This window comes from Octopus sinensis, linkage group LG3 (genome assembly GCF_006345805.1).
Source record: "Octopus sinensis linkage group LG3, ASM634580v1, whole genome shotgun sequence".
Lineage (NCBI taxonomy): Eukaryota > Metazoa > Mollusca > Cephalopoda > Octopoda > Octopodidae > Octopus > Octopus sinensis.
The window spans coordinates 159,227,156-159,241,074 of record NC_042999.1 but is presented as its reverse complement, the minus strand read 5'-3'; the positions used below and the strand labels follow the sequence as shown (position 1 = coordinate 159,241,074).

The window sequence follows — 13,919 nt, the reverse complement described above, 5'->3', positions numbered from 1 at the left end:
AAACCCACAAGCATTACTATCGGCATTATACCCCAACACTTGTTATAGGCAACATGACCGTACTTTGACTCTCTTCCAGCTTTGCCCGGGATTAAGTTAGGATTATTAAGCTAATCAAGTTCTGTAATTCAAACAAAACTAAGTAACATTGACGTTACAAGCAAACTTTATTTAAAAAAACTAACATCAACGATTTGGGCGAAATCCGTTAAAATTGGTTTATATATATATATATGGGTAACACACACATACACACATGTACGTACGTACACGTTTTGCTTACATGTTTTTTATTGTACGAATACATGTTCGTGTGTGTATTTGTTGCCCGTCTATCAACAAAACACCTTTTCCTCGATGAAAAACCCCACCAAAAGTCTTAACAAAAACTTACTCGTCGCTAGAAGGGATCTTAACTCCTGTTTGCAAACAATGGAGATTTCTCCGACTTGAAAATTGTTACAAGTTTTGGTTGAAAATTTATTTTTAATGCTATTCGCTGGTGCCTCTGGAAAAAATAAGATGACGAAAAAACAGCTAGGGTCATAACGAATGTCCTCCTAAAATTGGAGCGACATACGTACTAATTTGTGGACGTGCATAAATTACATTCACGTATATACGAACACACGCACACACACACACTCACACATCCTGTCTTTTATATATACAGATATTTAATTAAAACCAGTTTTCCTTCGGATGTTACGCCATATATTTCTAAGCATTTATTTATAAGCAATTATCTGTGACTCTTGATCCGTATACCTATTAGTATTTGTATATATTTCTTTACTACAAAATAGGACCCTGGGGTATTTGTATATGTAGTTGTATTCATATACATCTTATGTCAATATACCCTATATTTACATTCCTTAGCCAGAATAATTCCCATTGTAATTGTAATTAATTCTACAATTTTGCAATTTTATAATTTCACAACCTTATACAATTATAATTTCACATAGGTTCATTATCTTCTTTAAGGTCTACCTCTATTCTAACATGAAAACCCTCTGTTTCTTTCTATAATTGAAAATAACCGCAACCTTATTTTAAGTGTCTAAATATCTCTCTGTATCCTAACAATGGAGTATTACACGGTTACCTCCCTTCAGTTGTAGTCTCTAATTTTGAAAATATTTTCTTTCATTCCTTTTCACCTTTGCTCTTCTATTTCAGACAATTGTCAATTGGAAATTATAACTTAATCTATCCATATTGGAATAACATATCCTAAACCTTATTTTAGTGAATAATTTTTCTCTGCTTTATAATACGATAACGTACTACTCGGTTACCTCCCTTCGCTTAGAGTCCAGGAGTGATGATGTTTTTCATTCATTGTTTCATCCTTTATTTTTCTCGTTCAGACTATTACTTGTAAATCTGATATATATCCCAGATAAATTCTTAACAAAATAGTATATCCCTAACCCCTTTAGTATTTAAGGCCCCTTAGACAATTCATTCCTTGAATATTTTTTTGTTTGTTTTGTATTTTATTGATAGAGTTAACGGACCTGAACAACGCCATTGTTTTCAAATATTAGCGGACTAATTAAGTTGATGGATTAACTCTGACCTCACCATGTTCTGCATAGGGGTATTGGGATGAAGTTTTTGCTAATAAGTAATAACATCGCACTCAAGTTTTAACCAAATTATTCCTTCATTAATATAGTTATGTATTGATTTCCCCAAACAAGTTCACATTAAGTTAACTTTGTTAATTTTTCTGATACTCTATTACATAGCCGTTAGCCTTTAACTTTTGACTCCTGTGATATGGACCATCCTATTAAACTCACTCCATAACGTCTTACCATTCCTATTTTCCCCAGTAAATTGAAATAGGATGTAACTCTCATAACCTTTGGAAATTACTTCTGGAAGTGACTTTCTTTACCATATGATGTAACCCCACAACTTATGGATATTACCTTGGAATTGACTGTTTTTACCATTCCTTACTATTTTTATCATTTTATTATCTTATCTTACTTCCTTACATAGATTCCTAACATTATGGTCTCCCTGATGAAGCTTTGGAGCTCAATTATTGTCCAACCCCTGTCCAATATTTGTTCAACCTTTGTACAATCTCTGTATGTTATTGGTATGATGTGGAAATATTGGCAAGCTGGACACACCCAAAGTAGAAACAGCCGTAGGAGCTTAGTATTTTTCACTCTTTTATTCTTACTCATTTACTTATTTTTATCTATTTACTTGTTCATTTGTTTATTTATTATTTTGATTACATATACATGTGATTGTAATTAATTAATACATAGATCCAAATGAATGTTTACAGGCTGATGTTTGTCGATTGATTATCCTCTCCATTTTCTTATTTGCCTTAAAAATTCTGGATGAATTTTTGTTTTACCCCCACTCATGCGTATTATTCCATTGCGCTAGTGCCCTGCAACAGTAAGCACTTGGATGTTTATATATACGTATTTGTACATCCAGTAGTATATTGGATATTTATTAACCCCTAGATGGTTGTTTAATCTCTAACAATACATACATACATACATAGATGGAACCACTCCGTCGGTTACGACGATGAGGGTTCCGGTTGATCCGAATCAACGGAACAGCCTGCTCGTGAAATTAACGTGTAAGTGGCTGAGCACTCCACAGACACGTGCACCCATAACGTAGTTCTCGGGGATACTCAGCGTGACACAGAGAGTGACAAGGCCGGCCCCTTGAAATACAGGTACATCAGAAACAGGAAGTAAGAGTGAGAGAAAGTTGTGGTGAAAGAGTACAGCAGGGATCACTACCATTCTCTGCCGGAGCCTCGTGGAGCTTTTAGGTGTTTTCGCTCAATAAACACTCACAACGCCTGGTCTGGGAATCGAAACCGCGATCCTATGACCGCGAGTCCGCTGCCCTAACCACTGGGCCATTGCGCCTCCATACATACATACATACATATATACATACCCACCATTTACTAACTTATATATATATATATATATATATATATATAATTAATTTGCTTGTACGGCGTGTATTCACTGCTACCTGCAATTGTATTTTTAATAGTACTATCGCTCTCATATTTATTTACACACACACACACGCGCGCACGCACACACACACACACACAAAAGCACATATACATATTATATATCGCATCCCCGTGTCGTCAAGCATCAACGCAAAATGATAAATCATCGAATAAGTTCAATAATTGAGTAAATAATGTACACATTTCAGGGTACAGTCCCACAGTGTGGCACCCTGGGCAAATCTGTTTTACTATAGCCTTGGGCCGTCCTAAGTCTTACGACTGGATATGGTGGATGGAAACTGAAAAAGCCCGACTAGTGTGTAAACACACACACATACACACGGACACATGCATATATATGTATATTTATATGCGCATGTGTGTGTTGTCTGTGTGTATATTTACATGTGTCTACCCCCCACCAGCCCTTAGTTGGTTTATGCCCCTGAGACTTAGCTGTTCGGAAAAAATGACTGATAGAATAAGTACCAGGTTTTAAAAATCAGTATTAGTATCGATTCGTCGATTGATTTGACTAAAGTTCTTCAGGAGGGTGCACTTGTAATAATTATATATATATATATATATATATATATATATATATATATATAGGCATGGCTGTGTGGTAAGAAGCTTGCTTCTCAATCACATGGTTCCAGGTTCTGTCCCACGGCGTGGCACCTTAGGTAAGTGTCTCTACTATAGCCTCGGTCCGACCAAAGCCTTGTAAGTAGATTTGGTAGGCGGAAACTAAAAAGAGCCTCTCACATATATATATATATGTACAACCACTGCCTGACAACCGATGCCGGTGTACTTAGGTCCCCGTAACTTGACGATTCGGCAAAAGAGATCGATAGAATAAGTACTAGGCTTACAAAGAAGAAATCCTGGGCTCGAGGTCTCCGACTAAACCCCTTTAAGGCGGTACTTCAGCATGGCCGCAGTCAAATTATTGAAACACGTAAAAGGATAAAATAATATATATATATATAATTTGCTTATTTAGTAAGACGCTAAAGAATTTGTTAGCACGATGAAGAATTGAAGAATATTGTGTTTTTAAAATTGTCTTCCAAATATATTCGTTAAACAGAATAATATTCTTTCCCTTCGGCGGAAACGTGAATAGCGTGATAGCTAAAAGTTTCCTACTAATCCTGTTACTACTACTACTACTACTACTACTACTACTACACTACTACTACTACTACTTATACTACTACTACTCCTTCATCCAGTCGAAGAGCATCCGGCACTTGATTCACCCACGACAGCTACTTATTTAATCATAAAGCTAACTGAATTGATATATATTCTGAAATAATGACTGAACAAACATAACTTAATAAAATACCAAAACGTTTTCACCGTGGTATATAAAGATCAATTCCAAAGACAAAAGCTAATAAGCGAATCCTTTCAAGAGAAAGCGTAATTTTGCTACATACAAATGCTCACTTAAATCGTGGGAAAATAAAAGAAATGAAATAAATTAAGCAGCAGAGCGAGACTTCACTAAATCTATTCATTGTCAGACTCATCGTTGCTTTGTGGATTATGTTAGTCACTAAATGCAAACGACGTTTCAACCTTTCACTTCCTCTGCTGTCTTCCTTTACTCCTCTTCTGCTAACGCTGTTCCTATCACACTGTTAAAGATCTTTCCAAATGGACGAACCCTTGTAAAACCACGAGAGGATACTATTGTAAATAAAGCACTGAATCTACTTGTGGGTACACGGACTGTATCCACAAGAAGATTCTCTAGTTTTCTTTCAGTCTAAACTCTTATAATGTATTTTCGCACAGAGGCCAAATTTATTCCTCTAGATGGTATGCGTATCACATCGTCTGACCAATGGGTATCTCCTCTTCTCTGACATCTGTGAAATGCGTTTCAATCTAAGTGCCAGTCGTCATTTCTTAATAAAACACAAACCACACTTTCCATTTCTTTTTGACACCTAAGTTGCTCAAACATTAACATCCGCTGTCCAGGTTACACGTCTTAATTCAAATACACATCAAATGACAGTGCTTGTGTGTTTGTAAACTCTACTACACTACCCTTATCACACAGCTCTACATTTCACCAGCTTCGGGTGGATAAAATTAATATAAATATTAATACCTCTGAAAATAAAAATATATTTTATCATTGATTTACCATTCCTACCTCTCTATACCTTGTATTTCTCTTCTATTTGCCTACATATTGTACAATTTAAAAAAGTCAAATATAATATTCTTTTTTCTATGTTTCAGGTGACCATATTTTACCTTTTGTTCCGAATATTCTTTATGGTAGCAATAACACTTCTGTTGCTAACATTCCGGCTCAAGCTGATGATAAAGCAACCAGTATTTAATAAAGAGGATAATCCACATTCTTTCGTAGACAATTTTCTTTTACGGGTAGGTGAATTTTATACAATACATTCTCTAAGCCAATGTTTTTCAGACTCTTCATTAATTGCCACTTTTCTATTGCTCCCTTACAACGATTCAACAAAATTAAATACATCACAAAAAGTTGCTGACGATAGCATTACTGGTACTCTTTACTCTCTTTACTCTTTTACTTGTTTCAGTCATTTGACTGCAGCCATGCTGGAGCACCGCCTTTAGTCGAGCAAATCGACCCCGGGACTTATTCTTTGTAAGCCCAGTACTTATTCTATCGGTCTCTTTTTTTTGCCGAACCGCTAAGTGACGGGGGTGTAAACACACCAGCATCGGTTGTCAAGCAATGCTAGGGGGACAAACGCAGACACACAAACACACACACACATATATATATACATATATACGACGGGCTTCTTTCAGTTTCCGTCTACCAAATCCACTCACAAGGCATTGGTCGGCCCGGGGCTATAGCAGAAGACACTTGCCCAAGATGCCACGCAGTGGGACTGAACCCGGAACCATGTGGTTGGTTAGCAAGCTACTTACCACACAGCCACTCCTGCGCCTAAGTAATTTCATCAAAATTTCGATCACTAACATTAACTTCGAAAAAAAAATTTCAATAATGTTTGGAAATTAGGGGAGCTACAAGATGAATCTATCAAAGTCCCCTTTGACCCGCAAGGAGTGGTACCGTTTACTGTGAGAATCTCTGCCCTAAGGGTTTTAGTAAGTTTAGACAATATTGCCATTGATAAAGACCGCACATTTTGAAGAGAACTTTATAGTTAGGCATATTCGTGCAGTCAACACTATTTTCTCTCTGTCTCACGTACAGTTGAAAGCTAATGATAATATCTGCTGGATTTGAACTCGGAATATAAAAGTACCAAAATACTGAAGAGGAGTATAGACGCAGGAGTGGCTGTGTGGTAAGTAGCTTGCTAACCAACCACATGGTTCCGGGTTCAGTCCCACTGCGTGGCATCTTCGGCAAGTGTCTTCTACTATAGCCCCGGGCCGACCAATGCCCTGTGAGTGGATTTGGTAGACGGAAACTGAAAGAAGCCTGTCGTATATATGTATATATATATATATATATATATATGTATGTATGTATGTGTGTGTGTATTTGTGTGTCTGTGTTTGTCCCCCTAGCATTGTTTGAATGCCGATGCTGGTGTGTTTACGTCCCCGTCACTTAGTGGTTCGGCAAAAGAGACCGATAGAATAAGTACTGGACTTACAAAGAATAAGTCCCGGGGTCGATTTGCTCGACTAAAGGCGGTGCTCCAGCATGGCCGCAGTCAAATGACTGAAACAAGTAAAAAGAGAGAAAAAAGAGTAAAGAGTATTTAAAAACAGCACTATTATTTTTGTCGTCTAGATAATTAACCTGAATGATTAAACTTCGCCTGGACTGCTTCTAACAGACCAAATTAATCAAGACGTTAATAACCGAAGAACAGATAATGTAATTAGTATTTTATAGCATTCTCTCTGGTAGAACACAACAAATCAATCTGCATCTTGAAATGAAATTGCACTGTGTTATAAGAAAGAAACATCAAATTGCTTTATACTGAAAAATGTCGACATATTTAGTTTTCTCAATAACAGAAATTGTTTAATCATAGGATGTATTCCATAGAAAAGGTCTTGTCTCTAAAGTTGTATACCAAGCTTAGTATCTTATATTCAATGTTGCTGTTGCTGTTGTTGTCATTGTTTAACTCAGACTTAGCTGAACTAACCAGTGATCAAGATATTGAAACTATGGTTATCCAGCCTTTGATTGCCTCGGATACATAATTTCGTACCTTTCAATAAAAATTATGGCCTAACATCTGGCCACCCTATTCCCCAGAGTTGATTATTATGTGTAGAGCGCATTTGAGTGAGAGAGCAACAAAACTCCTTCTAACACAATATTTAAATTTAGCACTTAACGATTTGAAAATCCTTTTAATAATTTATTTGTAAGAAGATATCATTCCGCTTTTACTGAAGTATATAATTGCTATAATTGACAGTCTCATTTATCTTAAATATATATAGCGTTAAAGTTAATTAGAAAGCTATATATTCCTAGACTTTATAGTTTCTACCGAGGAGACAATAATCCTTGAGACTTCACGTAGAAGCAGCTAACACTGTTTTTAACATTTTAAAAGATTTTAAGAAATAAATATTTGTTTACTTCATTCACGTAAGATCTCAACCACTTTATTCACTTAGGTTATTAACCTAAGTGAATAAAGTGACGATAGCAATTGTGCAAACATGGCCTTCTATGGGTATTAAATATGCTACGATCAAGACAATAGGAGGTCGCCCAACCTGTTAGAAACAGCAGTCAAGCCTCCCTCAAATCATTACCAACCATCGTAAAAACGGAAAGAAATCTGCATTTCATTAGGGCGTAAAGCTACCCTGCAGTCCTATATATATTATACCCGAATTTAGGTGGGTGCCCAGATATTTAAAAATAGTGGAAGATCATAATTAAAATGCCATTAATCATTGATCAACCTGATGCTGCCTATACGACGGGCTACACTGAAGCAATATTAACATCTACAACGACGGGAATGAGAAAACCGATGGCAACAAGAACTAGGTTGGATATGGAAGCTGAATTGTGATCCTCGTTCACGAAAATCTTTCTACCATCCATGTCGCACATCACACAATAAACACAAGCTCCAATCCTACATTTGTGTGGACATACTAAATATATTCCTAGAGGCCATATAATTCATGATGCATTATTAGAACCAAGCAGCATACAATTGCTAGTCCAGCTTGTTTACAATAACTATGTACATAGCGAAACTTCACCACGCTTCATTTCCTTTGTAATGTTACTGAAATAACCATTCTAACCGCCAAGTAAATTCTAAGGTTTTATAATTACATGAAACGCATTTTGTTCTAAGAACAATTACTTGTTGAAGTTCTCACTTTACTTTTATTCAGTCAATTCTTTTCTTTGAGAAATTTCGTTGTTGATTTCGGAGCTGGATAATTTTCTCCTTTATTCTGTGAAACCCTACTGTGCAAGTTTGAAGGCATGTGTAAGCATCTATGTAGTCGCTCTGTTTGCTACAAAAAAAAAGAAGCTGCCAGAATTATCTTCAGTCACACAATATCAATTTATAAAGGGAAATATACATTGAATGAATCAGTCCCTTGGCTATACAAAATAAGCGAATAGGTCAATGCTGGAATTGATCATAGGTCTGACATTTTAGATCTAACGTGATATTAATCAACAACAACAACAACAACAACAACAACAGTAGCAGCTAAATGCACATAATTCACTTTCACTTTAACGATATTTTTATAAAGTTGTTTTAGTTTGGATCATTGTTTTCAAGCGGATCAGTCGATAATAGTTGAGCTTGTCGCAATTTATAACCTAAAATAGCCAAGATTAAAGCAATTAACGTTTGTCGACCCGTTCAAATAGCTATGAATAGGTGCAAATTAGCGTTTGACCAGCTCATAGAGTAACATTCACGTTTTCTCATGCGTAATTCTTACAGAGGAATGGACCTCACAAGAATAGGCGCACAGAGTTTGTCTACAAAGATATATATATAAATATATGCATATATATTATTGTTTGTGCACACCGATACATGCATGCGCACACGTATACACATACTCAACGTAAAGTAAACTTGTTTTGTAGGTTTTAATTTATATTTGATCACAAATTGGTCACTAAAACATTCGAGCTTCACTTCCATTGGTCAATATTGTTTAACACACACGTTCATATATGTATTTCGACATATACATATAGAAATATAAAAGCACAGATTTATTAACTCACACATATATCTACATGTATAACTATACTCTTCTACATATATTTTCACACATACACATATATGCAAAAGCCTAAATGTATACGTATATCCATACGTACATGCCCACATATACGCGTATACATATATACATACATACATACATACATACATACATACATACATACATACATATATTTATATATATATATTTATATATATATATATATATATATATACATATGTATACTTATATATATATATATATATACATATGTATACTTATATATATACATATACATACATATATATATATGCATACACACACGTACTCGCACACACGCATATATATTCGCGCATAGTATATATGTATATGTATGTGTGTATGTGTGTGTGTATGCATGTGTAATCAGGGATAAAATCTATATAGGATTTTATCAAGTAGCGAGCATGTAATAAACCATTTAGGTAAACGTTTATACAAAGTATATAATTTCATAAATATAATTATAATAAGGGCAACTATTCGGTAGCGCCACATGATAGAAGGAGACGCTAAATGGTTCTAAAACTTCCTTATTTATCACATAGACACGGGCTAAAAGCGAGGGAAGTGAACACAAAAGATTTTTTTTTAATGGTTTAGTCATAGATTGATTTCTAGTTTAGGGATGTAGTACCATTTACCTTCATCAGTATGACATAACTAAGAGTACATAATTATAAGCATAGGTGTAGGAGTGGCTGTATGGTAAGTAGCTTGCTTACCGACCACATGCTTCCGGGTTCAGTCCCACTACGTGGCATCTTGGGCAAGTGTTTTCTACTATAGCCTCGGGTCGACCAATGCCTTGTGAGTGGATTTGGTGGACGGAAACTGAAAGAAGCCCGTCGTATATATGTACATATAAATATATATATGTATGTATGTGTGTGTATGTCTTTGTGTGTCTGTGTTTGTTCCCCCCCCAAATCGCTTGACAACCGATGCTGGTGTGTTTACGTCCCCGTAACTTAGCGGTTCGGCAAAAGAGACCGATAGAATAAGTACTAGGCTTACAAAAGTATAAGTCATGGGGTCGATTTGCTCGGCTAAAGGTGGTGCTCCAGCATGGCCACAGTCAAATGACTGAAACAAGTATAAGAGTAAAAGAGTATACCATACAAACACAACGTATCCACAGCGCATATAAAAATGTTCATATTTATATACAACTTAATCTAGTTCGTTCATCTCATCCACATGCGAAGAACCAAAATAATTCAGCAGTGAATAAATTCATTGAAGTATTTCATATTTATCGTTATAATCAAGGATAAAATCTGTATAGAATGTTATCAAGTACCAAGCATGTAATAAACTATTTAGGTGAAAATTAATACAAAGTATATAATTTTATAAATATAATTATAATAAAGGCAAATACTGAGCAGAGCCACATACTAGAAGTAGACGCCAGTGGCTCTAAAACTACCTCATTTTCCACATAGACAGGGGCTAGCATGTGGCGCTACTCAGCAGTTGCCCTTATATATATATATATATATTATATATATATATATATATATATGTATATAATATACAAAATACACAGTTTTATCTTGAGATAGCTAGTAATAACAGTACTCGAAATATAATACAGACTGGAGTTGTAGTGCTCCAAGTGAGCTATATTCCACTTCTTAATTTGAGCAGAGGCAATGCGAGCATGGACTAAGGGAACATTAAGATCCACACTTTCGTATTTTTGTATTTTTTCTGTATTTTTTCTGGAATTTAAATACGTCATTTTAATATGTCCTTTTTATTTTTTATTATCCCAAATTTTTTTATTTACCCACGTTATGTAATTTTAAGCGCAAATTCACTGTGTTTTCTATGTAACACTGATTATTATATATTTATATATATTACTAGCAGTATCGTCCGGCGTTGCTCGGGTTTGTAAGGGAAATAACTATATAAGCATTTTTAGAGAGTTACTTCCCTTATATAATAGCAAAAAATGCATTAAAAATGGAAAAAAATGATGGTAATTTTTTTTTTAAATCGTAGAGTCATCGTAGACACGCGCTAATACCCAGAAGGGCTCGATATGAATCACGACTATAAGATACCCGGTTTTGGTTAAACTGCACCGCAAAATGTGGGAGTAGTTAGGAATCTAAATCGTAAGAGACAGACACCACACAACCTTTCTTTTATATATATAGATATGATTTTTATCTATTTATATATATTATCATATTTATATATGTCGGATTTTATGTCCATTCTGTAGATATAAATGAATATATGAGTATATGTATGTATTTGATCTTTGTGTGTGGATCTTAGTAATGTTCCTTTAGTTTCTGCTCGCATTGCCTCCGCTCAAATTAAGAGTGGTATATATATATATATATATATATATATATACATACATACATATATACATACATACATATATACATACATGCATACATATATACATACATACATAGTAGAATAAGGATTCAGATAGAATCGAGTACTTGAAAAGATATACCCCAGGTAGGTTTGGATAAACCTGTGGTTCCGGCCTATGGAAATTAAGACAGAGGGCAGGCAGGACTGTTCTAGCCACGAAGTGCTAAATTTGATTTGAGTTGGGCATCATTAGGGTCGCTATATTGTACTCAAACAGCAGATACGGGTGCAGGGTTTGCTGCATGGAGCTGTTCGAAATTTTAGAAACCAATTAGAGAAAATCTAATAAATAATAAACTAGATCTTAGTCTTTCCTATATACATAAGGCTACCCGCACCTTTAAATATTTCAAGGACCTTAAACAACCTCTAGAATAGTTCCTAACATAAGACCAATTAAATTTACTCCAACTAAAGTTGATTGGTTTTAATTGTCTGATTCCTTTTAGTCTCGTTCTTGCTTACCGTTACTTCCTAACCGCTCTTGCATGGTGTGCTATATTGAAGGAAGTAACCATTCTATTTGTGGTGTACCCAGTATTATGCATCAGCGATAGCGAAAATATCCAACCTAGAAGTAGCAGCCTCCCCATTCTAGCCAGTTCTTTACCAGTTCCACTAAGTAAATAATCCTTATACCAACATGCAGTTATTTGTGCTGTGCATGTTAAATAATAGATGGGACACACTATCCACACATTTTACCTGCGACAATTGTCCAGAGTTGCATTACCTGATTCACACAATGGGGATTATACTATGTACTTAAATATCAATGCCTCTTTTATAAGATTCCAAATTGTTTATCATTACACTATTTCCTACTGTTGGCTTTTTTTGATATCCGATCTGGTATTTGCTCTAACTCGGTAATAGGTGTAGTTTATTATATAACCTCCTATTTGTTTGAACTCCTAAATGATAAGTAGTACACTACTATTGCCACCAGGTATTTCCTCTCCAAGCAAACATGTCCTCATATTGCAAAGTGGTTTCCACTATCCCATAAAACATATTCGTATCTAAAACAACGTCCTACATCTTTCCACTTTACCAGATAAATCAATCGCGCATAACAGTTAGGACTTATCATTTGGTTGCCTTCGTACCCTCCCCTAACATTCAACCTATAACCACAGAATACCCCTAATTCTGTGTATCTTTGTTCTCTTCCCTTTTGTTCTTTAGCCTTAGCTAGCGAATGCTGAACCCCGACCATATGCCTAGCTTTATTTATGAATTTATATTCACTTTTACTTTTTACTTTCTTTATCCTTTATCTTTACTTTATCTTCGATCTTCTCCCAGCTACCCACTTCGCTAAGCCTAGTATAATAAAATATCACCTACATCCACCCCACATGTAACCTGCCAAAGAACCAGTCTAGCAGACTTCTGACTTTAAATATCATATTACACCCTTTCACAAATTATATTCTTAACCTAACCCCTCCCTCTAATGCAAAGTTCGTTGGTCATTCTCCAATTTCGCAGTTAGCCTCGACAGTCTTCAGCCACGTCCCTGCTGCATTCTTGGGATGTTCTTTTGTTTGTAAAATTACGTTTCATCTGATCATTACGTTTTGTTTTTTGTACTGAAGAAGTGTTCTCATTCTTCTATTAATAATGCGTAAGAAACAGCTATAATGAGCTGACAATTATACATCATCTGTTATTATTCATGTGATTACATACATATACAGGGTATATAATAAATGTCCAGTAGGAGGCTGATGCGAGGCTGAAGGAGTCAACTATGAAGCTATGGTGATACCTAGACTTGGTATCCACATTACAAACAATGTACGATCCAGCAACAATATTGGCGGATTAACCAGATCTCACGCCAGTAGAATCACCCAGAGATGATGATCAGTCTGGGATTAGCGTTACAGAGAGCATATACGATGACCCCAGTGCCACCACCACAGACGATAAACAAAACGATGTCATAGACATAGATAGAGTGACCAGCCCTGCACGATATGTTACCACCAGTAAAGTCGCCACACAGAGATGATGATCAACCCAGGAACAGCGACATAGGGGAGCTATCCGGCGTTCCCAATACTGCCACTACAGATGATGACCAAACAATTATCTTCGACACCGATGGGATGCCCGGCTCCGCTCCATATGTTACTATTGGCCGCACCCGTACAAACGCTGGCAGATACATCACCAACCATATGACCAGTAGCGATATCCA

At 35.8% G+C, this 13,919-nt stretch overlaps 1 protein-coding gene across 8 annotated transcripts in view; it reads left to right on the top strand.

Moving 5' to 3' along the window:
• LOC115209866 (protein O-mannosyl-transferase TMTC4-like) overlaps window positions 1–13,919 on the top strand; it is a 382,774-nt gene that overhangs the window by 183,465 nt on the left and 185,390 nt on the right. For all 8 annotated transcript variants that reach the window (XM_029778443.2, XM_036501543.1, XM_036501547.1 and 5 more), the window contains one exon: window positions 5,303–5,452. In XM_029778443.2, the coding sequence (XP_029634303.1) occupies window positions 5,303–5,452 (150 nt within the window). The remainder of the gene's footprint in view (window positions 1–5,302; window positions 5,453–13,919) is intronic.